At 44.7% G+C, this 27,798-nt stretch overlaps 1 protein-coding gene across 9 annotated transcripts in view; it reads left to right on the forward strand.

Annotated features, from left to right (window-relative positions):
• NEDD4L (NEDD4 like E3 ubiquitin protein ligase) overlaps positions 1 to 27,798 on the forward strand; it is a 298,669-nt gene that overhangs the window by 202,479 nt on the left and 68,392 nt on the right. For all 9 annotated transcript variants that reach the window (XM_054583731.1, XM_054583732.1, XM_054583733.1 and 6 more), the window contains one exon: positions 25,744 to 25,794. In XM_054583731.1, the coding sequence (XP_054439706.1) occupies positions 25,744 to 25,794 (51 nt within the window). The remainder of the gene's footprint in view (positions 1 to 25,743; positions 25,795 to 27,798) is intronic.

The raw sequence follows: 27,798 nt of genomic DNA on the forward strand, positions 1-27,798 counted from the left end.
ACATACCCTGTAAATGTTTTGCTTAATGATAAGAATAAATAGACTTTTTAAATCCAGTCCCAACCCTCTTGTTTACTTAAAGCAAATGAAGAAAAAATACTGAAATCCTAGTTTATAGTATAATAAATTCCCAAAGCTTTATGCCCAGTTGTCCTGGCAGCTGTTAGGTTGAGATTTTTTGAGTTTGTACTGATCGTTGTTTTTCACTTTTCAATGAGCCTGTGACTGTTTCTTTACAGTCTGAATGTAACAGTTCCTCTGTGATTTTTGTTCATGTGCAGACATATATTCAAGATTACGATATCTTTGTGGGGTGGACCTTTTGATGAGTTAAATTCCCACCTGTAGTTTCCTTCTCATTCATTTTTGGGCTTTTGAAAAAGTCCAAAAGAAGCCATAAGAGGACAGTTATTTGGGCCTCCTTGAATTAATTTCTGGTGACCTGAGGTTTTACCAACTTCAGTCCTTACTTCCTCATCATCCTGGATAACTAACTGCTTTCTCAGGTACATCAAATTGCTTTAGATTTACCTTCATTTCATGATGATTCTTAATAATGCTTTTTGTTCCTTTCCCTCTAATTCTGTACCTCTTGACATCTCCTTAATACAGCTATGATCATGTTACTATTTTAAGGTATGGTGGAGTCATTTTGGTGAATTCCAATGAACCTCCTTCTTCCTGTTGGAAACTTAGACATCTCTCTTGTTTTCATTATTTCCACCTCAGTTCTGGAAAGAAGTAGCTTTGTGAACAGAAATGTTGTATTGGAAAATGCCTAATAACTTTCTGGGTTATATGTTGGTTCTCTCTTGCCTTTTCTTTCCCCCATCTTTACTCCTTTGGCCCAGAATTACATCACTTGCTGAGTAACATTATGTATTGAAAGTAATAGACAATACATACTAGTTGATCAAATGAATGAGTTAAATATGCTTGAAGTACTTAATAGAAATTCAGCTCTTATTATTGTCATTTCCAGGGGGGGAAAAAAACCTTTTGTATTATCAAGTTTTTTAATAAGGGCCTAAATTTTGCCATGTTACAGGAGTTAATAAAAGTTGTTACGTTTGTGTTTAGGAAGCTCGGGTCGGCATACCTTCTTGGCTGGATAGTGTCCACTATTATGAATATTAGGATTGTTTGGACAGTCCTAATTGACCTGTTCATTAGGGTAAAAATTCTGTTGGCCAATTTATGTTTTTGCCTTCTAGATTTTTCTAGCATCTGATTAGTTTGCACACTTCTAACCAGGTCTTCTCCCAAGACCAGGCTCCAGGACTGCTCTGTTAAAATAGGAGGAAACTGATCGTGGCGATTGCCCATAGAATCTGTAGAATGAACAGTCAGCTCCCATTCATCACATCGGACGTGGCCAGGTTAGTCCAGGTAGGAAAACGGGCTTTCCCAGTCCTGGAACACAGACACTAAAGCCTGCCTTCCTTTGTCACATGGTTCTTTCTAAGAATCAAATACTTTTTAATCCAGCTATTTAATGAAAGCAGAATGTGGAGATTTAAGTATTAGACGAACTGTATTTCTAGTGGGTTTAATAGGTGTTATCTTGCTCATACAATAAATACGTTATTTACTAAGGTGCAAACTCGTCATTTCTGGAAAAAATTTAACTTCTTTTATAAGTAGTTATACACAGTTTCCATACCTTACGTTTTTATTATTTATGCACATTTAAGAAATTTTGAAGCATTTTGCGTGTAGGTACACATTCTTACCCATACAATGTCACTGTTCACAGGCAGCCACTTACCACAGGTTTATTTAAATTTAGGGTAGTGAAGAAGAGAAACATTACTCACTAAAACCTTTACATAGCCAATTTTAAGTTATTTTTTTCTTGTTCAAGGATATAGAATGAACTCTACAAACACTTCCTAAATACGTGCCTATAGAAGCACTACGTAGTGTAGAACGTGAGGCGGTACCACACTAGTCCTCAAAGCTTCAGTGAGGTTGACAGCACCCCAGTAAAGGGGCCATATTTGAGCTATTAATTTGACACCTGCAAAAATAGGCTGTGCTTTTCTGAAAAATAAATTTCGTATAAAGTAGAATACTCTATATAAAATACTGTGTTCTTTTTAATTTGTTTGCATTTAATTTTGTCAGAAACTTATGCGAATTGTTGGCACCTTGAAAATAAAGACATCCTATGAAAATAATTAATAAACATGATGGGCTCTCTACTCTTCACCCAGTTGCTAACCCTGACCCCTAGCTGCACATTGACCAGTGTGTGTCAGAGTGTAGCCCAGCTCACTGGGGGCTTTGTGGAGGGAAGGCTGATCCCAGCAGCTTGGGATGTCGAACCAGTTGGTGGCACACAGCACACAGTAGGGCTCACTGGATGGGGCAGGTTGGATAAGCCAGTGAATATTAAACACCCCTCAGTGCTGTTCTAGACATTGCAGCCACCGTAGTGAGGGCACGGGCTGCCCCTCAGCACATTACCTCCATCTGGAAGCTTTCCATGATTTGAGGGTCATGTATGGGGCCATTGGAGATTTTCCCGGAAGGCCAAGCACATGTGGAACATTTGATTGTTCTGTGACCATAATTGTATAACCTCTTTATTGGCCCAGTTTGAGCTATTGCAGGCTCACATTAAGGCAAAAAGAATTTAGTATGCCGATGATATTTAATCGAAGAAGTAGAGAGCTATTTTCAAACACTGCTTTCTTCAACTTTTTTACTGGGCAGTTAACTTTGTCCTCATTTAACTTTATCCTGTACAAATGCCCCGAGCTTAATGGAGGGGTCTATATGATCAAAAAGGCAGCCCTTAACCCAGCATGAAATTCCAGTCTCATTTATTTCTGTGTGCCCTCTGCCAAAGAATTCAGACAACTGCATCCTTGACTTGCAGACACAAAGGACAGAGCTTTGGTCAGTAATTGTGTTTAAAATATGGAGCTGAAATAAGTTTATGTCAAATAAACTCACAAGAAGATTGTAGAACCTACCATCTCTCTTCTAGCCTGTGCTTCCATCCCATGGAGTCCCCAGAGTGAAACTGTGGGAGACGCCCTTGACAGATGTCAGCCCGCAAGGTGACATTTGCCTCTGTGGCCATGACTTCACTTCTAAACTGCAAGTCACTTTGGAACAAATGAATTTCTGACTTGACGTAGCAGAATCAAAACCGCTGTTTATTGCCTTTCCATGTTCTCAGGCTGTCTGTAAATCTTTGACATGTAAACATTTTTGCAAATTTAGATCTAACAGAGTCTTGTGATGTCTATTTCCACGTGCTTCCTTCTGCAACATCAAACTTGATAGACAGCTGAGTCATTGTGAATTCTGGCGAGTCTCCTTTATAAGCTACGTGTGTGCGCGTGCTCACACTCCTGCCTGTGTTTTGCTAGGAAGAACGATGAGGAAGCTAAGGGCAGAGAGCTCATTTGCTCTTTCTAACATGGATGTTGGGGAGAGTTCTCTTAAAACCAAAAGAGAGAGAGAGAGAGAAAGGCAAAACCGACAGTCATGGGCCTAGTTCATACTCCAGATTCGTTGACAGCTGAGCGTGATCTTCAATATTACCAGGAAATAAGCTCTAAAATCAAATTACAGAAGAACTTTGCTATTTCAAGCCTGACTAATTTGCCCACCCAGGAGTTCTCACTGAACTCTTGCGGTTCTTGTACTGACTTTGAGAAAAATTTAATAGTAGGCTGTGGAGCAGGCTCATGTTACTACTCCTTATTTGAAGGTTCCTGGTGAAAAATACAGCGATATACCTTAAAGTACCATAAACAAATCAAACAAACACAAATCAGTGTGCCAAGCCATGAAGCCGTCTGTTGAATGGCTGGATTCTGTTCTTTCTTATTTTTAATTGTACTTTTTTTTTTAAATGCATCAAGTAGAAATACGAGTAATTGTGAATGTCCTCCTACTTTAAGGAAAACCTACCATAAAATGTCATGGTACACAATCAAATGTTAAACTACAGATAAGTGTCAGTTTCTGCAGGCTGTGAGGGGAGCTTTAGCATGATCTAGTAATAGCGTTATGGCCGAATTTTATTCTGTAGGAAAAGGAGGAGGAGTGAGTAATTTAACTGTAGTATTTCATGGTTTACTGTGTTGTCTTCTGAGACCGTTGGTTTGCTGTTTGAGAAATAAAAGAGAAGTTCTGATTAAATATTGACTTCGTTTTCAAAACCCTGTGATTGATACTGGCCAAATACATACCAACAGCACCACTGAGAGGAGGTTGTTTTTTGTTTTCTAAATATTGAGGCCCTAGTGAAAAATGTGTTCTTAAATTCTGAGAACTGAAATGTTCCTATTGCAGTATCCCTTATTTATCTAGATTAGCGGTGGGGAGAAAAAAAAAAAAAAAGAGTGAATGACATACAGTGACAAGAGTGTGAGATCAGTTGTGAATGTTTTCCCGTCAGTTTGATAGCAAGCTGCTCATGTTTACACGTGACTACTTGATGTATACATTAGCTCAGGTTCCAGGTTTTTGCTCTAACTTCACTCTCAGTTGCATCTCCAAAGGTGCTGCTGAGTGAGACAGAGAAGAGGGAGCAGCTTTCGGTCTCAGGGACTTGCTGATAACTCTGGCTGCTCCTGGGTGCACCCTTGGTGCTGATCTCATGGCTGGATAAGGAAAAAGGTTGTGACCCAGTGAGCCAAAGCATTGCATTTATTGAATTCTTAATATTTTCATTACCAGAAGCTGCCTTCAAGGTGCCTTTCTCATAAGGTTCTGAGCAGAAGGGTGCTTTGCACACAGCCCGCGCTGAGAGCGTGCCTTTGGAGGCGTAGATGAGTCAGCCCGTGCGCACAGGCCGATCCTCCCGCTCCGGCGGCGGCTGGTGGCAGTAGCAACCAGGGCAGAAGGGAGCAGGAGACGCCTCCAGCAGTGAGGGGAGGAAGCTTCTCGTCAAGGATGGAGTCAGTGCTTTTAGCCCAACACAGGAGGGTGTCTTCTGTGCATGTTTCGGGGTAACCAGTTAATAAAATCCCCAGGTGCTAAGTGTGAATATCTATACAGCTCTTCACAAGCTTTCAGATTCTACCTCAAATTTACATAATTGCCCTCACGAACCTGAGGTCTTACCCCGGTTCCATATACCATGGATAATCATTGTTTCCTTCGTGAAAATAACTGAATCGACTTTCAAGGACTTCATTCCTTAGCTGTCAAGTTTCCTTGTAACAATGAAAAGTGATGTATTTAACATTCATCCATTTGCACTATTAAAACAAAATCTCCATAACTGCCAACTTTCTGGTGATCAGACAGATATTTTGATAAATTAATAAAAGCCACAGATTCACGTTACATTCTGGATGCTTGCATCCTATTACGTGCTTGGCACAAAGCAGGCATTAAATAAATATTTGTCAAATAAATGAAACACCAAAGAAATGACTAACGGACCAACCATCTATCATACGGTTTAGTAATCAGGAAGTTCAATAGGGATGTACAGGGACCAGATTTCTTTTGCTAATCTTGTTAGCGCAAAGTATTTCTTGTAAAAACAGATCTGTATTCATTGTTTGGCTGGACAATCTAAAATAGACCCAAACCCATTGTTTGTGGACTTTGTACATGCTGGATAAAATAGATACACTTCCTGTCATCTGCATGATGCATTGCTACTGCTGAAGTCTCACTCTAGGCAAACGTGAAGCAACAACCAGCATGAAAGCTTGGAGGTTACCCCAAATGTATACAAACAGCGCTGGCCGGGCTCAGAGCTGCTGGAGCATCTAAAAATAGGCAGGTAATCCCTTATCCTGTTGCATATGAATATAGTGTTTATATGAAGCAACATTATTAGAAATGACGTGTGAGAAAAGAATCCCTGCCATGTCCTTTACAATTTAGAGTGACACAATATATGAATGTGACTTTGAAGTCCAGGATTAGTGCTGCTGGAATGTGGACCAAAATTGTAGCCAGTTTCTCTCTGATGAAAAGAAATTATGTACGCAGACATATAACATTCTGTCTCATAGAGACTCACCCTCTGCCCACAAAATAGCACGCTCTTTCTCCACTGGCTGTCCATTGAAACACCCGCCGGTGACGATCATTCAAAAGAGAGGTATTATATTAGGATACCCCACATCTTAGTGGCTTCACCCCCCAAACCTTTATTTATCATGCTACGTGCCAACACAGGTCGGCTGGCATTCTGATCTACATTGGTCACCCAGACCAAGGCTGACAGGAGATTGTACGGGAGCTTGTCACAGCCTCAACTCGGAGGTGACGTCATTGCCACCTCTCATCTCCTCTTCTCAGAATGCGCTGGCCAAGACTAGTAATAGGGCCATGTCGAATTGCTGGGGGCTGGAAAGCGTAGTCATCTCTGTGTCTGGGAGAGGGGAGAACTGGAAGATAGTGAGCAATTTTTGCAATTTTTATATTAAAATCAGAGTATGGCAGGCACCCAGCACTATATGTTCAGTTTCAAATGGACGGATTTGTTCAGAGCCCTGTGAATAACAGAGTCTGGTTAATTTTCCCACTGGACCAACTTGCTGGCACACAGTGAATGGATTTGGGCCACGGGCACAACCTTTGCCCAAGAAAGACAACACTAGTTTTTGTGTTTGATCTTTCCTAATAAGCTAATCTGATCAGTTTTTAAAACTGAACCATAGCTGGGTGAAACTAAGGACCAGAAATTAACCACTAATAATTGTTCGGTGAAACAGGAATTTGGGGGGATTCTTCCCCACCGTGGATACAGAGAACATTTGCCAGCAGCCAGTAGTGGCCAAGAGAAAAAGTGTTTCATTTTCCCCTTCTTGCTGCCCTTCCAACAACAACCCCTCCCCACCGCCTCCCCCCACACCCACCTACACATCTCCACTTATTTTGAAGGAAACAGCCCAAGTCCTCTTCTCTTACCTGGGATTTAACCAATTTAAGAAGCTAGATTAAATAGGCTATCTTTTCATTAATTATCTATAACCCTCAAGTGTGAAAATTAACTTGAAAGACCACAGCTCTGGGAATTCCCAAGAGGCACTCAGTTCTCATTTCTAAAAGAGAGGGAGGACCCGAACTCACAGACACTGTTCCTTCTAGTGCTCGCTAGAGGGACCAGTGAACTTGAACTACAAAAGCACACAGAAAATTAAACAGTATTGGCCCCTCTCCGTTCCAGGCGGCTGCCAGGACTGAGATGAACTGACCTGTATGACCGTCCCCACCCAAGTCACACTGTCTCTCCTCTACTCTCTTTATCTACTTTAGTTTTGCTCTGCCCGTGGCTCGTATTACTTTGCCTTGTATTGAGAGATATTTCTCCCTATATCTCCTTTCCCATCCTTCTCTCTATGCTCTTATGCGGCTGAGGATTGTTTGATGCGTTTTCTCATACCCCTATTGTCAAGTATAATGCTTTACATGTGGTTAAATGCTCTTCAAGTATTGAATGAATGACCTTATTGTACATTACTCTTTATTACAAGTAAATCTATGGAATGTTGGCTCCTTGATATTAATAGTCTTTGGATGCTTAGATTACAGATTAATCTAAGTACTTAGATTACAATGTACTTAGTAAGTAAATGCCTGTAAAATAATAGTTTGGAAAGTGAGGTCTTTCAGTCATGGAATATTTATCTTAAAAACACATGAACTGACACCCAGGTAATTTTTACTTTCTCTTATATATTTAGCTTACTGGGAGCCCAAAATAAATTAATACAGCTTTGGGATAGAGTGTACCTGAAGTAATATTTTTTTCTTCAGTCATTTTGCTCAGTTTTGTTACATCCAACTCGGTGATGTTCAGGAATTTGAGACCCAATCCTTTAGAGAACTTGTCAGACAAGACAAGAAAAATTGTCCTTGACCAGAGCAAAATTGATTGATGATTATGTGGCACATGGCCATGCATGGATTTGCTTTTCAGTTCGGGGATAATTACATCTTTGAGGTCTTCATTTACTGTTGGATTGTGTTTCTTAATAAAATTACTTTATGAAGCTAAGATGAGAAATGACTTATTCTGTTCTTGGCAAAATCAGTGCTGGTATAGTTAAGGCACCAGCCTAGCTGGGTTTTTATTTAAGGAACAAATTGTCTTTTTAAATAGTAATAAATCCCCCTTTGAAATAGCAAGAGGACGTCAACTGTTTCATATGAGGTCAATATCATATGCTTCAATGTCATTAAAAAGCGCACTAATCTTAATAACACAGGTTGTGTACAGCAAAGCCCTTGCTTCTTAAAACTACATCAGCCATGTGCTAAGCTCAGGTAGTAATAAACTGAGTCAGTGATTCCAAAATCACTGACTGTCGGACTGAAATCTGGACGTCAGCAGGGCTACGCCCCCTTGGGAGGCCCTAGGAGGGAATCTGTCCTTTGTGTGCATCCTGCAGCTTCTCGTGGCTGCTGGCATGCCTTCACTAGTGGCCACATCAGTCCAGACTCTGCCTCTGCGGCCGTAGTGCCTCCTCTTCTGTGTCGAACCTCCCTCTGCATTTCTCTTCTGAGGACACTTGTGATTTCATTTACGTCCTTCTTGCATAACCCAGAAGACTCTTCCCATCTCAAGTTCCTTAATTTAGTCACATCTGCAAAGACTTCTTCCCATGTAAGGTGGCATTTACAGGTTCGGGAATTAGGACCTGGTATCTTTGTGGGCCATGATTCAGCATATTACATCTCGTTTTCAACACCTGGGACCTGTTTCAGAGCAAGGCAAAGACTTCACATTCCGTCCTACAAGGGTCGTTTGGCTCTGACATTAAATCGAGGGATTATTGCGAACATGCCGTGTGTCCTGCTGTTGCTAAGCACTGGGAGGGATACAAAGACACATAAAACTGTGCCTGCCCCGAGGCTGCTTGTGTTTTTGCTGGAAGAGAAGACATGTACATGTAAAATGAATCAGAAGAAAAAGATCGTGTTAGATCCTGAGAGCCAGAAAGTGGTACCCACGGCGACTGTCCAGGCCCTAAGCCTGCAGACTTGGCTGTCTGGCTGTGCATGCTGGAACGTTTGACCTAGCAGAGATTTGGGAGGTGACCATGTCCCACCCGCTGCTTGACTGTTTCCTATCCTATTGTTTTTCTCTGGCCCTTTTCCCAGGAACTGCTTCCTGCAAGTGCTCCTTCCTGTGTGCCTTGCTCTTTCCTCTTCTAATTTGATGGTGCCATTGTCTAGTCGTTAGTTTCTCTTTCTTCAATAAAATAGCAGTTCAGACTCTGGAAGGGAAACAATTCAAAGAGGACGCCTCTGTGCTAACAAATATGGATAAAATTACTTCTGTGAATCAGTGATATAGAATAAGAAATAAAATCAAGGAAACATTTACAGTGGAACCAATCTATTACAATACCGTGCTGTATCATGTTGCGTAATTTGAATTTATTGTACCTCAGTCTACATGAATGTCCAGTATCTTAGTGTAAAACTATGGAAATATCCCTTTAAATAAGAAAATAACCCCTTTTCTGTATACGTTTTATGGGAACCTGAATTTTTCTGAGATGCAGTGCATGGTATTGATAAGAATCCAGGGCTGCCTGGGACCCTGGTTGTCCTCACTCAATCTACAGTGACAACACAGGAAGGAGGGACAGGCTGGAGCTGGAGTCCTGGGCCTGTAACTCCCTGGATCCTGGTCCCGATTACTGGGTGACTTGAGCAGGGCACTTAACTTTCCGAAACGACACTTTTCTCATCTTTAAAGTAGGGTTAGCAATAGTGCCGACCTCAGTGTTGTTGGGATGATTAAAGCTGATAATGTACATAAAGTGTTCGGAACATTGCCTTGAAGTTCGTCTTTTCCTTCTCTTACCCCTTTTTCTTCCTTAGGAAGAAAATGTCTGTGAACTGGACGAGTCTGCTGGCTCTGTCTAGTGCACAACCCTAAATGATCAAACACTGCCTGTCTGGTCCCCTTCGACAAGCCCAGGATGACAAAGTCAGTGTCTGGGGCTACCATTTCACCTTGGATATAAACCAAACTTCTAAATCACTTTTTATATGACAACATCTCTACGTATTTTTGTCCCCTGGACTTCTTGAATTGCAGTATAACAATTTGTACCATGACTGAGGATTATGTGCTCATTAGATTTAACGATGATCGTTTGCTTCTAAATATTATCTTTAATCAAATTGTGTGAACGTTTGCTTCTAAACTCTAATGCACATGTGCACACACCCCTATGTGATAAGGTTGAAGAAAGCACGTTGTTGAATGCAGTTTGGTCTGATTCGAATAACAACTGTTCTGGAGTATATGATTCTATTTTATTTAAATTCTTAGTTGAGTCTCAAGAGTAATAAGATTTCTCCCACATGAAGCTGCTAATTGTCCAGACAGCACATGCATCCCACATTATAAGTGGCTGGGGGAGGTGGCACATCAGTGTCTATGTCCAGGTGTCGTCTTTTGTCTTCAGTCCCCTTTGCAGGGGAAGGGGCATAGACTGAGCTTGACTGAAATGAATGACTGTGATAGATTTCTTGGCTGCTAGCATTAAGATTTTTTATTTTGATAGACTGATGCCTAAAAAAGAAAAATGTAGTATGTACTAACGAATCAAAAACATTTTTCTGTACCTTTGTATAAATTGAGTGCACTTCGGTTCCCTTCTGAAAATGTACCTCTGAAGCTACTCTTCCTTACTGGGGCTTTGAAATGCCCTAAAATATTTTCTTTGGGAGGGTAGACTCCATTTAATCCACTTTGGCAGCTTTTACAGATAGAATTTGGTGACATTTCATGAATACACAGTAGCCTCCTCCCTATAGTGGCCCCTCTCAGAGATGGGTTGGGATTAGGGTAGCGGAGAGTTTAGAGAGGACCCTGGTGTTACAAGACTTTGAGGGTCTCATAGTTAACTCTTCTCCATGTTTCTCAAGATGGCATCTGAAGTAAGGCTCCAATGTGTAATTTATTCTCAAAGTGTCATTAAATGATTCCTTTATGATCTGCCACATGTCCCACAACTAATTCCTAAAGGAACAGGCAAGAATGTGCTAGTGTCTGGGTAAGATTTTTATCCAACAAAAATAAAAGACCTAAGAATGGGGGGTTTTGTTGTGAATACAGACAGCCAGGCCTGCGTGACTGTTCAAAGGCTGTGCCTGCTGGGTAAGAGCTCAGATCTCGGCGGTACTCCTTACCAAGTCTGTGACCCTGGACAACTTACTGAGCCTGTCTGTGCCTTAGTCTTCTCATCAGCAACATGGTTGCCAGGAAGATTGAGGCAGATTAGTCATGAGAAGTACTTAACATGTGCCGGGTACAGAGTGAGTGTCCCATATATAGTAATTGTTGCTGTTGATTTGCAGCTTAAAGTGAATTGGGTCGTGCAAACCTTTAGGAGGGTCACTGCCCACAGCTTAACTAAAAGTTTTCACCGTGCTTTGTACCCATGAGAAATGTCTTCAGGTTTCATAGTACCTTCCTCCTAACGACCCTAGTGCATCTGAGGATCCTCTCCAGGGTCTTTCCATTCAGAAGCTAGTGCTCATTCTCAAAACCACCTCTTGCTGTTGTGATTCTCGTCCCCACTTTGCCGAGGAGGAAGCTGAGGCTCAGAGAGGTTAACGTGACCAAGCCATCCTCTCAAAAGGTGCAGGGCCCTGACTAGAACCGAAGGCAGGCAACAGAGCCACTCCCTCTCGTACTACTTTTCTCAGGGCTTCGGTCCACAGTGTCAGAGGAGAAGGATAAGAAAGGAATTTGGTCTGCAGAAGTCCTGCTCGTAGCTTTTTTCTGGACATAGTAGTCAAAACTGTCCCTGCTCCATTCAGTGTAATAAGTGCGATTGAATTCCAGTAGCTGCTGGGCTCCGCTAGGTGGTCTGGTGGGCAAGGGTTGTGCTGTGCGCAGCTCTGTCTGCTTTGCTCGGTTTTTCTTGCAGTCTCTAAATTGAAAGTAGGTGCTTATTGCCTGACTTACAGGTTGTTATAGAAAATTTTAAGTTACTGTATTACCTAACATTGACCCAAAGAGCAAAAGAAACCGATGTTGTAGAAAAGTTTATCTCTTATGTTCTGAGAATTGTAGTCACATAAAGAACCTTAGAATTATTGAGTCTTAGCCCCCCATATTTTACAATGGCCCTAAAAAGGCACAGAAGGTTCAAGTGATTCCCCTTGGGTTCCACAGCGAGACAGGGCTCCTGGGCACCCCGTTGGTACTGTTTCCTTTGAACTATGGGGGGGAAGCTCAAAGAGAAAATAGATACAAGAGTGACAGTTTACAGTGCAGTTTAAGTGTTTAACTCTGTCTGTTTGCTTAACTGACAGTCATTGAACTTCTGGGCCATTACTGTAGACTGACACTCACTCACCCACCCACCCCCATGTTCCAGTAACAAATATGGTCATTAGAAGGTTAATTTTAATGAAATCGGATGCTTTGACGAATGAGAAGGTTAGGAATTATGTGGGAATGTAGTTCTACCTTCTTGTGTCCTTTTCGTATAGACCTCTCCAGGGTTTGCAGCTGTGAACTCATGGACTCATAGACCGGCTCCCAAGGACAGCCTCCAGTGTAGCTTTCTGGGGAGGTACACTGTCGAATGACAGTAATCGAATTTACCTTTCAGGCAGCTCCCTTACACAGTGTTTTGTGCCAGCTTTCCCAGTCCCAGCAGTAATGCATTGCATCGAAGACAGCTCTCCTCCCTCCGAGACTTGGAGAGGGTGCAGGGCTGGCTCCGCGTCAGGGCAAGCTGCCCCGAGCCGTCCCCCCAGGGTTGCTGCCGTCGCTGGGGAAGCCTGTGCTTTCCAGGGTGCTGGCTGCACGTCAGAAGGTGGAAACATGATGAGTATTCTTGGAACCTTAATTTTACTTACAGATTTTTGTGGGAGCATCATAACTTCTATTAAAATCAGCCATGCAGCCTGGCTGGTTGGCTAAGTTGGTTGGAGCATCACCCTGCACACCAAAATGCTGCGGGCTCTATTTCCGGTCAGGGCACATACTTAAGTTGTGGGTTTGATCCCCAACTGGGATGCATATGAGAGGCAACTGATTGATGTCTCTCTCTGACACCTCTCTCCCCCTCTCTATTCTTCTCTCTCTAAAAAATCAATAAACATATCCTCAGGTGAGGATTTAGGAAAAAAAATCAGCCATCGGGTTGAATGCAGAATTCTTATTGACGTTGAGGATGACAAGAACTTTGCCCCAGCCCCAACCCAGCTCCCGAGGTGACTCACCTCTGCTGTCAGAGTCACTGTCCTCATGTCTTGCCATTTCTTGTAGGTGACATACAGAGGTGCCCACTGATGTGCATTTGGAGGGGTGACAGTGATGATGTTGATGTTCCAGCTAGTGTGATGGTAGAGTGTAATCAAGTCCCCAGTTACTGTCACTTCATGTCCCTGTTACCTTGTAGATTTCACTGTTTAATGGTCCAGACTACCACATATACATCGATGGACTCTTAAGTATAACTTCTTTATAAGTTGATGAATAGACTGACAACAGATCCTCTTTAAAAACAGAGAATAAGAAAAAGAAGTCATTTCCAAGCTGGGACCAAGTGTTTTAGTCTTACTGAGTCTTCCATCTTGGTTCTTAACAGTACATTTTTCATGAATTTATTTGTTAAGGCACAATTAACTTTATAATAGTTCATTTTATTTTAAAACTCCTTGTATGTTCAGGCTTCACAGGATAGAATAGCATTTCTCAAACTGTACATGCTGAACTCTAGGCAATGCAAGAATTGTTTTTTGATTCGAGACCAGACTGGCTGATGATTGAAGAAGCACTGAGTTTCTGAAAATAGCTGTTTACTTTTTCCCAGTTGCCCAGTATTGGTAGGGACCCCACTCACCTCTGGATTTTAAATATGCACTAAGAAGAGTAGCTTAATAACATTCAACAGGAACTTGCACATGCCTTCTACATGCGCTGGTGTTCGAGGTGTGGAACAGCTTATGAACTAGGAGGTTCAGATGGCTGTATCCCCATTTTCCAGATGAGGAACTGGGTCTAGGGAAGGCTTTGCGCAAGGTCATCCAACCACCTAGTTCCTGAACCAGGACTCTCGTCCAGCGGTCTGTCCCCAGGCTTCCAGGGCTTCTCTTCCTGGTATACTTCAGATCCACCCCTGGAATTAAGAACACATGCATCTAGGCTGTGTCCTTCTCAAAGTCACCACTGCCCTCTTCTTCGAGCCATTGGTGCAGGGCACACCATGCAGCAGCTGTGGGCTCGGGGCCAAGATTAAGGTGGGGTAAGAGAGGCATCCAGGGCTGAGGATTTAAGTGACACTTCCGTCAGCTTTGGCAGGCCTGCTTTCGGGGCCTTGCTAGTCCATCCCAGTCCCAGCGCTGGCGGGTCCCACAGGTGGCATGGATATGTGTCTGCTTCTTGCCCAGCGTGTGGGGTCTTGAGCGGTCATCCCTGTGATTCTTAGGAGAAGTCACAACTCTGTTCTCCCAGGCCTACCTTGTGTTTCAAGGCATCAGTAAAGACTTGAAGTTTGGTGCCTAGTACGTGAGTTCTGTCTGCGGTGGTTTGATTGTTGTAGACTTTTGATGTGACGTTGAAGGGAATATTTGAGGCACCTTTCTCCCCAGGATTTCCATCTAAAGTACACTCCCATTCTGTCTCCCATGTTTCTGGGCCTCCCGGGATTTGCTGCCAGCCCCATGGGATGGCCCCAGTGATAGTCCTATCTATACAACACGCTTCCTTGTTCTTAATATTTTTGGCCAGAGCTTCAGTTCCTTCCTGATAATTGTGTAGCTATTGCTATTGATTTTGAACACAACGCAGCCAGGCAAGGAGCTCAGCCCTCAGTCTCAGCTGCTCAGGGAGTTCCCCAGCAGCCACGGAGCACAAACTCTTGTTTTAACCATTAAGTAGGACACCACTGGATGCATGTACCTCAGCTTGTAGACCTCATTTTTAAAGAATATTCTGGGGGTTGGAAGGAAGCTGGCTAGTGGATAAGGACATGATAGCTTTCTTCAAATAAGTGATTAAGCTGCTCCATCCCGACGTACAGAGATTAGCCCCTGAGAAATAACAATGTTGTAGAAACAAATGTAAGTGTTAGAGTCAGACCCTGGTTCAAATCCCAGCTGTGCCACTTTCTAGTTACAGAAGCTAAGTTACCCTTCCTCCTTCTCTGGTGCTTCAAGGGGGTTGGAGAAAAAGAAAAAGAACTCTCTGACAGAAGTGCCCAAAGATGACAGGACACCTTACAAAGTGTGGGTGGTGGCGAGGGAGAGAGTATGATAGAATTGGACCGTGGTTTTCAACTGAGGGAAATTTTGTCCCATCAGTTGAGGGGGCACCTCATTCCCCACTAGGCATTTGGCAATATTTGGAGACGTTTTTGGTTGTCACACTGGGGGACAGGAGTTGCCACTGCATGTCATGAGTACAAACCAGAAGTACTTCTAAAAACCCTACGAAGACTAGAATAGACAGCCCCTCACAACAAAGAATTTTCTAGCCTAAAATGCCTACTGTGCCGAGGGTGAGGAACCCTGAGTTAGGGATAGCATTTATTGACTCTAAGTGTCCCATTTAATATCCAGTAACTGTGCAAGATAAAGTTGTTTTTACCCCCATTTTACAGACGACAAGATTGACCGTTGGTGGCAATTGAGAAACTTGCCTTTGGTATTCAGCTACCTGTAGATAAGACATGGGATTTTAAACTAGGCACATAGGCATCCAGAACTACTTCCTTTCTACGGACCCAGGAGGTAGCAAGCTCCCCATCATGGGAACGTTCAGAACCAGGCAGAGTGAGCCACCCACTCGAGAGGATGGAGAAACGAATCTCAGATATTTCTTGCGCTGAATGACTTTTGAGGTCCCTGCTAAGGATCACATTCTCTGGTTCTATTTTGAAATGGGATTTGTTTTTTTAGCCCCTGTATTAGAGTGGCAGGCGGAGAGCCCTCGGCCAGGCCCAGTGAAATCCCTGTGCTTTGTCTGTGCACCTGTGAGCTTCACTCCTATTAATATCCCAGCCTGATCAGGCCGGAGGGCTAGGGTTCCAAACAGGGGCAGCCAAAAATGCACCCCCGCCCCCATCTCATCCACATTCCGGGCAGTTATTTTTACCCACATGTGTAAATGGGTCCAGCTAGTTCCCACTGGGGAGGACAGTAGAGGCACAAATTGGGGAGCCGGGAACGAAATACTATACGCTTTCTTTCTGCCTCACACTGCCGCATCGCAGGATATTGAAGGAAGCGAACCGGTCCCGCCTCTCTGCCCATCGCTGGGCAAAATGGAGCTGAAATGAGACAACACATGACAAACACAGCCTGGGCAAACCCTGGGCCCTAGGGCCCCCTACCCAGTGAGCCCCTGATCAGCTGCCCAGGCAGCCCCAGCGCTGGGGACAGGAGTGGAATTGGGGTGGGGAACGGGGGTCAAGCCTGAGTGTAGTCTACTTTGGAGGACTTCATGCTTTTAAAAGATCGCAGTATAATACCAGTTTGCTCATCAGTTTAACAGAGAATCACAGTTTCTCTTTCGCGAACCAGAGAGACCAGCAAGTTTACTCAGTGATTGTCAACCCTGGCCATAGATAAGAGTGACCTCTGGGGAGCTTTGAACGCACACCTGTGGCCAGGCCCCTGCACCGGGATTGAATCACCTCAGGTGAGGCCTGGGTACCGGCTGTTTTAGGATCTCCCAGGAGAGTCCTGCGTTCAGCAGGCCCGAGAGCACCTGGCTGATTCCACACCTCAGTCCTGCTCTTTTTGCTCAGGAGCCTGAGGAAAGGAATGGAGATGAATAATGTTTATTCTTTTACTAACTGCCTCCCCCTCCAATAACTTTTAAAGCATGAGCCTTCTTAGGGGCCTGGGGACATGTGCCTTCACAAAGAGACTGGAAGGAGAAGGAGGAGTTGGGCCTTGTTTCTCAGTCTGTCCTCAGTAGATTTGGGGGAAGAAGGTCCACACTCTGGTCTTAAATTTGCACCTGCTAGAATCTTAAATTAACGTTAACTTTCTCTTCATCTTCAAATTCTTTAAGGTGCATGTAATTATTTGCTTAAGTTTTCACAACACTTTGGAGTTTTCCTCCTCAGACTATTTTTCTCACCAACATTGTGTGTAGAGAGGAAGAGTTTTTCATTGCTGTCTGCTTCGAGGAGGAAGCTCTAAATACTTAATGCGTTTTGAGAGAAACTTTTAAGTAACAACCTAGCTAATGGCCTGACTTTATGGTCGATTGTATGCTTTGCACTCTGGTCTCCAAATGTGTTTGTCTACTGAACTTTGTAAAGAGTTTTGGAGAACCCTTTCTCACACATCTTTTAAGGTGGCAACTACAATTGATCAGTAACTCAGTAAGTTACTAGTTTAGAAGGTGTGAAATATGTAATTTCTAGTGTATTGAGTATCATGAGTGCATTTTAAATATATTTCATGTTGTAGTCTGTACTTTGGAATTTTTTGTCATTGGATTGTTGATATGGCTCAATTTGTGGAAAATATCATTCCATAAAATAGAATTAGCAAAACCAGTTCATATTGTTAAAAATAGTCAGCCATGTCAGGCTTATTCCCTGTCACTAAAAAAAAAAAAAAAAAAAATCTGACTTCATTCTTTAAATCAAATAAACATGAGAATTCGTCAGATGGATGGTACATACACAAGGCATTATCATTGCAGGGACCTGTTGGAGGTGGAGTAAGATAGTGTCTTTGTCCTGTTCTCTTGCTCTCTTTGCTCCCTTAGGACCTGGGCATTTTCAAACCTCCTTACTCCTTCATGGTAAGAGTTGGGAAAGGTGAGATGCATCTTTTTTTTTTTTTTTTTTGGAAAGCAGGAAAAAAAGGGTCATGATTTAGGAAGGGAGAGGCAGAAGACAGATACTGTTCTCAAGCAGATCAGACGTAGGAAACGTGGAAGGATCTAGAAAAGGACTTCTTTTCTTACCCAGCGCCCCTGGGAAGTCTTTGTATGTCCACAGGCATGTGTGTCCTTCCCTTGGGAGAGCTCTGCTTTAAAAGTTATTGGACGGGGAGGCAGTTAGGAAAAGAATAAAAATTATTCAGCTCCATTCCTTTTCTCCAGCTTTACTCATTTCACTTGTGTATTAAAATATAGATAAAGAGAAGGGCACATACAACAATATGCACGTGACAAGCAATGCCAAGATCATGTTCCTTACATGTTTACAGATTCCAAGGCCTGTATCTGGCCAGCATCGCCCTGCAGCAGAGTAAAGCTTGGCCTTTCTGAGGGAGAGAGGACAGCCCACTACTGCCTGTCCTTAAGCCCTTGGGGTACGAATTACAGGCTCCATGTCCTGGGGCTGCAAACACGGGCTCTCTGGCCAGACTGCCTGGGTTCACATTCCGGTTGCTACTTATTAGCTCAGTGGCTCTGGGCAGGTTTTTTTTTAACCTGCTAAAAACACATGAGAAGTGAGCTACATATCAGCTTATTATTCTTTGCAGTCTTGAATTTCTCACCAGAGTATGGCTAGTACTTTTCCCCCGTACACTTTGGTGGAGTGAGTCCCCTGGCCAGAGATGCAGTTTCAGCCAGAGGACAGCCAGTGAGATAAAGAGACTGACCAGGATCTACCTGGGATGCCAAAGCTCACTTCGATGCTGCTTTCATGGAACCTTTATGAAAAGTCGGTCAGTGTCCGTGTGTAAACCTGTGTAACTCCAGGTCAGACTCATCACTCATTGGAATTCCAGGAGTGGTACCACACTGCGCTTTCGTTGCACGTGGTGCTGTAGTCCACACATCCCAACTGTCGTCCAGACAGGCCAGGGGATGGACTCTCGCTTCACATGCCCCGAGATGTACGAGGCAGCACTCTTAGCAGTAAATACATTAATGAAGTCAAACCATGCCAATGACATTGAACCCATGGTGTACTTAGAGTCACTCTTCCCCATCACCCAAACCATACTTTGGCTTTGCATTGGTTGCTCAAGGTGTCGTCATGAACTATTTCAGGGTAATGAGGTCTCTTCGTTGGTAGCTAAGTTCAGAGAAGGTACAGAATCTAGAAGTGTCTTTACTTTGTTGTTTTTTTTCATTTATACTTTTAATTTGTTATTTTAAAATTGCTTGCAGAAAATTTAATTTTAAAACTTCCCTCGAGAAGAAACGAGACATTTATCCTGAGAAAATTATCCTGAAACCTTGAGAAATTAAAACAGTTGTACAATAAAATCCAAAGCACGGAATAAAACAGTATTGTGCCATTAAATGAACCCAGTGACACATCTTCCTTTTAAACGAATTTTGAAATTCAGCCTCAGCTCAGCTTCTCTGTAACACGTAGAATGCATGTGAATGTTTGCCTTATCTTTAACAGATTGTATAAAATTTTAGTTTATACAATCTAGAAATACTAGAAATTGAGCGTCCCTTTCCCAAGGAGCACCAATCATGCCTGAGGTTTTTTACGAAGATAAGTCAGCCTCATGAGAAACCATCGATGTCACGTGTGCAGGGAGCGTCCGTGCAGCTGGACAGCTTCGAAGCAGATGCACGAGACCACAGTGCCACCAGGCCGTGCCCTGACCCCACTGGGGGACCAGCTGTGGTCTCCTTTCCTCCAAGAGACACACTGGCATGGTTCTGAGGCTGTGTCACTGGGCGCATCTGGGCCCAAGGAGAAGACTTGTCTTTACAAACAGGAAAATAAAAGAGATGAATGTCACAGTGCCATACAGTGGGGCTAATGACCCTTCTGCCGCAGGCAGCCCCTCTGCCTCAGGTGGGACAGCTGCGCCTGACTGTCCCTTTCCCTTTCTGTGGCCTTTTCCTCCACCGTCTCCTGAGTCTGCTTTATGTCACTCTCAGGTCAGTGACACTGATGTCCCTGTTGCTGCTTTGTTTTCAGCGATACTGGTTCCGGGGCACTCCTGATGGGCACCGTGTTAAGGACCCGGATACGTAATCTTACCGATTCCCTCATCGCACACAGAACAAACTCATATCCAGGAGCAGAGCCGTTCTGAACGGACACTATGCCTTCCATTTTCCCACCTGGCCCAGACCCTCGGGGAGCTTTATCCAAACAACTGACCATCCCCCTGAACACTCTTTGTTCTCCGGAGTCTCCCCTCCAATAAATTCTCCCTCCAGCTGCCAGGGGGCCTTTCTAAAGTGCAACCCTTGCCAGTAGTTCGCCCCTGAGCGTCCTCCTGTATCTCCTCCCCTGGGATGCTGCGCTCTCACCTCAGCGAGCCACACGGGGGCCCTGCAGGGGCCCCACCTGCTCCCCCGCCCCTTTCCTTCCCCACAGGGGCCAGCGCTCCAGCCGGACAGGCATTCCCCCCGCCCCTCCCCACCCGCTCCCCCTTCAGGGCCTCACAGCTTGGCCTCATCTTCCTGCGTGCTGTTCCCTTTCTGCCCCTATCCGTCCTCCGGACAGACTCCTACTTCATGACCCCACTTCAAGGTCACCCTTCATAAAGTCGTCCTGTCCGTGACCCTTGGTGGCAAGAGTCACTTCCTCCGTGGTATTCCTGCAGCATTCTGGGCACGCCTCTGCTGCGGGGCATCTCCTGCGTGGGACGGTGACTCTCTCCTGAGCTGCAGCGATGCTGGCCGCCTGGGGCTGCAGGGCACTTGAGGTGGGGACAGTCCTCGTGGAGGTGTGCTTGCGATTGGATAAAAGCGAGGAATCCACGTCAGATTTCAAAGGCTTGATGTGAAAAGAAGAACGTAAAACATTTTAGTAATAACCTTTATATTGATTACAGGCTGAAATGATATTTTGGATATATTGGGTCAACTAGACTATATCGTTAGAATTAATTTCACCTGTTTTATTTTTACTTTTTCAATGTGACTTCGAAGTTTTCAAATTCTATATGAAGCTTGCATTCGATTCCTGCTGCACAGGACTGGTTAGCCTCCCTTCCTAGGCATTAGGGCACCTGGTCTCTGCACCTTCAGGATCTGACACTGTGGAGCACATTCGGTCTGTGGGCGGCCCACTCTCTAGATAATTCCGAGAGCATGCCTCTGACCCCCCTACAAACAGAGCCCCTCTCCCTCCTGACTGGGCTAGTCAGTTCTGGTGGCCGTGCGTGGGGCCACACGCTTTAGAATGAAGCAGCACACAGGCAGGTTGCATTTGGTAGTGTGAAGCCCAGGCTGTTTTTCTGGTCTAGTGTTAGAGGTGGTGATGTTTCCCTTGATTTGTAAGATACAAACATCAAACCATACTATAGCTTTACTCTTAAATTCTTTTTCTGTAGCTTGTGTCCTGATTCCTCCAGCCTGGAGAAATACAATTCTAAATATAACTTTCTTGGAAGTCACTCCATAATGATTTCTAGGATAGAACCCCAGGCAATTGGTAGCACTGGCTGGTTTCCCTTTGTTGTAGTTGAGTTGCTTTTAAACTCTTGATGGTATCACACACAAAACATAATTTTAGAATACAACTTAGTACACACATTCATATATGTGTGTAATTAAAAGAAGTTTCTCAAAACAGTACTTGCTCAACATCTTGTGAGGCACTAGTATTTTCTATTCCATTATATTGATTTTTTTTTTAAATGCTTCCTCTGCCCTGGCTTGTGTGGCTTAGGTGGTTGAAACATTATTGTGTAGGTTGAAAGGCCACGGGTTCGATTCATGGTCAGGGCACATACCCAGGTTACAGGTTCAATCCCCAGTCAGGATGCGTATGAGAAGGCAAACGATTTCTCTCCACCCCCCCTCCCCGCCTCCCCTTAAAAGCAATGAAAAAATGTCCTTAGATGAGAATTTTTTTTTTAATGCTTCTTGTGAAATACTAGTAGGGTTGCAACTCATAGTTTAAATACTGTCTTAATATAAAGCTCCAGGATTACATGTGGGTCATTGTAACCTGGTAAGAAGTGCCACTTCTGTTTGATAACCTTTCCTAATGAGCCATGCTGGCCCCCGCTTTCTGCTGAGCACCCCGACCTGCCTTCAGTGCCCTTCCCCCGACGTGGTCCCTACACTGTCCTTCAGCTTCCATGTGACGGGCCGTCCTCACCTCGTTCGCCCATGACCTCTGTGGTTATCAGTGTGTAGTGAGATTCTGCTCACACCCTTCAAGTGCACTCTGACCTGAAGATCAAAAGTCTTTGTTCTTGAACGTGTTCTTTGCGAAACTGAGTCTCATCCACTTCGTGAGGACCGCTAAGCCTGCTGTCCCCTCAGTGCTGGCAGCTCCGGCCCAGTGTGCACATAGGAAGCCTTGGGAAGTGCCCCGGGGCCATCCTAGGATTCACTGGTGCTGTCATTACAGTCCCCAGCATTGGGGTCCAGTGGCATTCCCCATGGTGCAACATCCTGCCATGACTTTCTTATTTAAAAGCCAAATAAGGGAAGAGGTATTTTAATAGCCGGGAGGGGCAATCCGGAAGATAGATAGTCATCATTTAGAGAGCAAGCTCTATAAGAGACAACGTTTGGTATATTAATTTCCCTTTTCCTGTAGTGGAATATAGACTTTTTTTTTTTACACCTTCTATGACACATTTCAGGGGCTCTATTTTGCGTTGTCATGACATTGGAAAAATTATTTGACAGCTTGTCAGAAGGAAACATTTATAATTGGTACTAACCTGTACCTGCTCAGCCTCTAGAATAGCATGACAGGTAATTGAGGTTGAAATTGAGAGCACTTACCACTCAAAAATAAGTACAAGAAAGGCCAGTATGCCCTGTATGTGTTGAAACCAGTTGGGGGTTTTTGTAATTTCTTATAGTTAACAAGAAGCTTGGTGGAAATAATTTTGTAATGGAAATTATTAAAAATGGACTCGATTAAAGTAGTTTTATTACATTGGTGTGAGATGTCATTCTGTGGCATGATGACCTCAGGATACCGTGACGGCCTCACACACCCCTCCAGCGCCCGCAGGGGGGGACCCTAGCAAACCAGCACACCTGACGGTTCCTGGTCGTCACCGTCAGACCCAGGTGTCCCTGAGACACGCCTGCTTCTCAGCTGTGCATAAAGGTCACGAGTAGCCTCTCCAGTCCCCTAGTTGACTCTTCTGTGGTACTGAAGACCTGTTTTAAAACTGATGCAGTGTCCTAACCTAAATATTTTATATTACCTACAATGTCTTCAGTGTTGGCAACAGTGGGGCGTTTTGAAGCCTAGGTCTGACCGGCGTGTTCCCCTGACTGATGGAACTGCGTGTTCCCCTGACTTTCAGCCAGTTCCTTTGGACCATGCGCTTTTCTAGACTTGATCCCGATTTCATTTAAAAAATCATTTATTTCTGTCGTCCAAACCAGAAATAAGAGCCTTGTGTTTTCTTTCACGGGAAGGTTGCTCCGTCTTTGGCGGCTCTAGAAACTGTTTTTCAACATAAGGAGAAGGCTTGTTCAGGTACCAGCGAAGCCACCTCCGTCAGTGCCTCAGGGGCGCCATCGCCCGTTTTGCTGGCGGAAAGGAGCAGAGTCCGAACAGGAACAGTGCTAACAAGGACCGGCAAGTGGGCATTATCCCGTGACAGTTTAGGGCCACCATCCCAATGAGAAGCCCAGAGCTGGTGCACAGCCATGGCTTCCTGCCTGGCCCTGAGGCAAGGACAGCAGATTCCTTCACGAAGAGCCTGGACTCTGGAAGCCAGAGAGGAACCTGGAGCAGGTCACACATCTCCCTAGGCGCTAGGCTCCCCACCGGGACAGTAGGCCTGCCTACGTCCTGCGGCTGCTGTGGAGATTAGGTGTGGCCTTGTGCCCCCTTCGCTGCTGTAGCCCGCGGTGGTACGCACCTGTCTTCTGGTGTCTGAGCAAAGCTGAATTTGCGTGATCAGCTTAGAACGCTGACATCTCCCCAGAAAAACCACATGGAAGAGTAGGTGTTGTGTGAATTTTTGTTACAGTGCACTGAGGTTAACGGTGGACGAGTTGCCTTTTAATGGTGTCAGGTGATGAACAGAGCTTCCAGAAGGATGGGCTTCCAACAGTTGCATCCCACGCCCTTTCCTCTCACAGCATCAGCACCAGTAGCGGTGGGTGGGCCGGCGGGCCGGGACCGGGGGTGGGGGGCAGGCAGGACAAATGGCAATAAGGTGGACATGTAATTTATGGTCAGCAGATGACAGACTTGTGTTTTTCATTTTTTAAGTTTTTATTTTCGCATTAACTGATATTTACACTAGCTTTGTAATTATAGCTAAATTGGCCACACTGAGACTGGGAAGGCCCCTAACTCCTCGGATGGAAAAGACGGCCCCTTTTCTGCGCCTTTTGCTGGCTGCTCCTTTTGTTGAGAGACACGGCATTTACTGGCAGCTTGTAGCCTCGTGCTAGAGGAGGTGTCTCCATGGTGGGTTGTAGCAACTGTAGCGGAGGAAAGAAATAAGAATCTCAGCACAAGGACAGAGCTCACCTCATGCTTCCTGCACCCCCAACTGGGAGGAACTTCGATTTGTCATTGTTCTTCATGTATAGTTTGGAGGAGACAGGTAGCTCTCTAGTTAATTACATTTTTTAAATTACCTAAAAGGAAATCCTAACCCTGGAGCAAATTATGTCATTGGATCTCATTCATATTTGCCTGCTGCTGCTTTTTAAATGCAAGGGGAGATGTTTTCCAAGTACACTTGAGTGCTTTCTAGCAGTGAGAAAATTTCACAATAAACCAGTGAAGAGGGGAAATACCAGCCCAGGTGTGCAGTCGGAAGGTCTGGACTTTCGCTCCGGCTTTCCCTCCAGCCAGCTGTGGGGCAGGTCTGGTCAGAGCTCAAGAACTTGCCAGATGTCAAGCATTTTTTACTGGTGGGCGCCCCTGCCTATTTTCCTATGAGGGTCGCAGAAGTCCTGTGTTCTGACTTGCGCCTCAGGCTGTGTGAATCCCAGGCACAAGCCCTCTAACAGCGGGGCGCAGTGCAGACACGGCCTATCAGGCCCCTGTGGCCCTGACCAGGACCCCGGAATCTGAGCTATGAGCTATGAGCCATGCCCGCGCAGGCGACTCCCAGAGTCTGAAGGGGCCCTTGGGAGAGCTCCTCCAAATGAATTGCAGTTAGGTCCATTTTAAGTCAGAAATGCCTATACCCTGCTGTAGAGGTGAAGAGAGAGGAAGAAGCATGCTGTGTCCAAAATTAAACCAGTAATAAGCCATTAACTTGGGTTCTGAAGCAGTGTACTTAGTAGATTGAAAGTTTGAGGCCATTTTTATAAGTAATTTATAAGATTTGTTGATAACTAGACTCTATACCTTTTCCTTAGACTCTCAGCTCTCAGGGGGCTCTTTAATTTATAGCCTTGACCAATACATACAGCGTTGGGCAAAAGTAGGCTTACAGGTGTGAGTATGTGCAACCCAGGGTTTATTCTGGTATTATTGTTCACTGATAATGGTATTATTTTACACACAAACAACGACTGTAAATTGCCCCACCTGTGCTTGCCCTCAGTAAAATGTTCCCAGCCTGTCTTTACTTTCTTCTCTTTAGGTTGGCTCAGCTGTGCCCCCAAACCCTCTGTCATCCCCAGTGTCCCCTTCTTGACAATCATTGCTCTCCAGGTCCAACAGACAACCTGTTACCGTTCTCTTGGGTAGTGGACGCTCAACGAAGTCATGGGCAGCTGAAGGTCCGGTGTGCAAGGCCTGGGGCTCACCTGTCTCCAAGGTGACTGCTGTGCACACCTCACCTGGGCCACCTGCCTTGACCGGTCCTCGTGGCACTCCAGTGTCAGACCCTGGACTGTTGCCTCTATTTGTAAAGAAACGTTTTTTAAGAAAGCCGACATTCCATGAAACGGATGGGAACGTTAACTCTTTGCTCTCTTCTCAACAGACACGAGACGACTTCCTGGGACAGGTGGACGTGCCCCTTAACCATCTCCCGGTAAGGACAGCCATCTGCTTTCTGTTGCCTGTTGTGAGCAGTAACTTCTGATGGTCTGCAGCTGGAAGTGTTCTCAGTCCTGTTTCCTCAACACAATGGAGAAGGCTGAATACAGAGCATGTTCTCTGGCTCTAGATCTTTTCTAGAAAGTGCTTCTTTCAAAGGGATAAGAAAGAATCAGGTGTCTCTGCATCTGCAGGGCTGCTGGTTGGTGTCACCAGCATCTCGCTCTTCTGCCCTCCGCCTCCCTTTGTCAAATCATGCAAAACAGCTACCTCCCTCTGTCAAACCCCTCCTTGTCCCTGGACTTTCTTGGCTTTCAAACTCATCCTTGGGGTCTAATCAAACATGTGACCCCTTTGTCTAGAGTAGCACGTGCTGTTTCTTGTGGGCCACATCTGTACACGCTAGTGCTGCCCTGGTTTTGCTACATGGCTTTCTCGGTCAGCACAGACAGAAGACGCTGCTGCTTCTGAGCAAACTTATCACTCAGCCTCAGAAACAGTAGTGAGCATGTGTGGCATTGCTACCAGTTCTCTCTGTTCAGGTGAGCAGCACAACATTTGGAGCCGCTGACAAATAGCTGAGGCCTGAGGTGCTCTTGGGGCCATATAGATAAACTCTGGGGACAAGACCTGGAAGCTTGCGGGGAAGGTTGGTCACCTCGTGTGTCAGCTTCCGTTTTCCATGTTGCTCCACCCCTCCTGTGGCCCTTGGTTCTTTGGGCAGCACAGTAACTGAAATAGCAGCCAAGAGAGGTTAAGTCAAATGTTTCTGCCTTTTTATTATTTATTTTTTATTAATGCTTAGTGTGAGCAAACACTTCAAATAGTCTATAAATTAAAATGACTTAAATCACCTAATATAAGCCTACTGTTCTGTTGAAATGGTGGCTGTTACCGTAGACGAAAGAAATGCCAAGAAAGACTGTGCAGCTTGCCCAGGAGGCTTTGGAGATTTGTTGTGAAGGAATGTGAGAGCAAGCAATTTTTTCTTATTTACTCAGGAGAGTTGTTAAGGTAGAAAGGTTTCAAGTGCATTCCCTTCTAAAAGATTAGAAGCAACAGTGATACCATTAAAATATATTTGTTTCTATATAAAAACCTGAAGCGCCAAGGTGTGTGCGGAGGGAGCATGTGTGCGCGAGGCTGATTCCATAGCTGCAGAAACCTGGTGGTTCCTTTAAAATCACTTTGAGAGAGGACAAGGAGATCTCAGCACTTGTGAGGGAAACGCTCGTCACGTGCTGCTGCATCAGTAGGTCTTTTACTTATGCTTGTCAGGTCGAAGCGGGAATGCCCTCAGGTTTTTAGACAACATGGGTTGGTGGGCCAGTTCTTTGTCCTGGGTGTCCCCAGCCACCGTTTTTCCTAAAGTAAAAATCACCTCTCCACCAAGACAAATTCTGTACTAATAGTCCCTAACAGGTGGAAATGAAATTTCGAAACACCTTGCTCTAACAAGGCCTTGTTTGAGTGATTAAGTGCAGATTGATTTCGAAAGATTGGGTGGGACCCCCGGAGGGGAGAGAAGTATTGTCTTTAGAGACCAAGTCAGTAGAGGGAATAGCTGGGCTTTGGATTTGGTGGAGGCCAGAGTGAGCCTTCAAAGAAGGGGGCGGTGCCAAGGCTCAGGGCTAGAAGAGAAAGCAACCAGTTAACGGGAGCAGAAGAGCAGATGCTACAGAGGACTTTTACACGGGCTGAGCCAGCTGAGTTAGGGAGCCTCCCAGTGTTACATCTGCCAAAAGATGAGCTTCCTTGGGAGTGCCATGATCTCCCCTCTCAAAATGGACCGGCTCGATAGAGCCGACCGCAGGCTGGGAGATGACCACAAAGGAAGCCAAAGGAGAGGGGTGAAGGTGCATTCTCATCCTGGAAGAGGGGTGGACCCCAACTAGCGTATTCAGAATGCACATAGCCTTGGCGCTGCACTTTGTGTGTGACCACATTCGTAGGGCGCTCATGGGAAAATTGCACGTTGTTGCTATATATTTGGTGTGAT

The sequence above is a fragment of the Pteronotus mesoamericanus genome, unplaced genomic scaffold (genome assembly GCF_021234165.1).
Source record: "Pteronotus mesoamericanus isolate MK-2021 breed Mesoamerican mustached bat unplaced genomic scaffold, CSHL_Meso_final contig_74, whole genome shotgun sequence".
Lineage (NCBI taxonomy): Eukaryota > Metazoa > Chordata > Mammalia > Chiroptera > Mormoopidae > Pteronotus > Pteronotus mesoamericanus.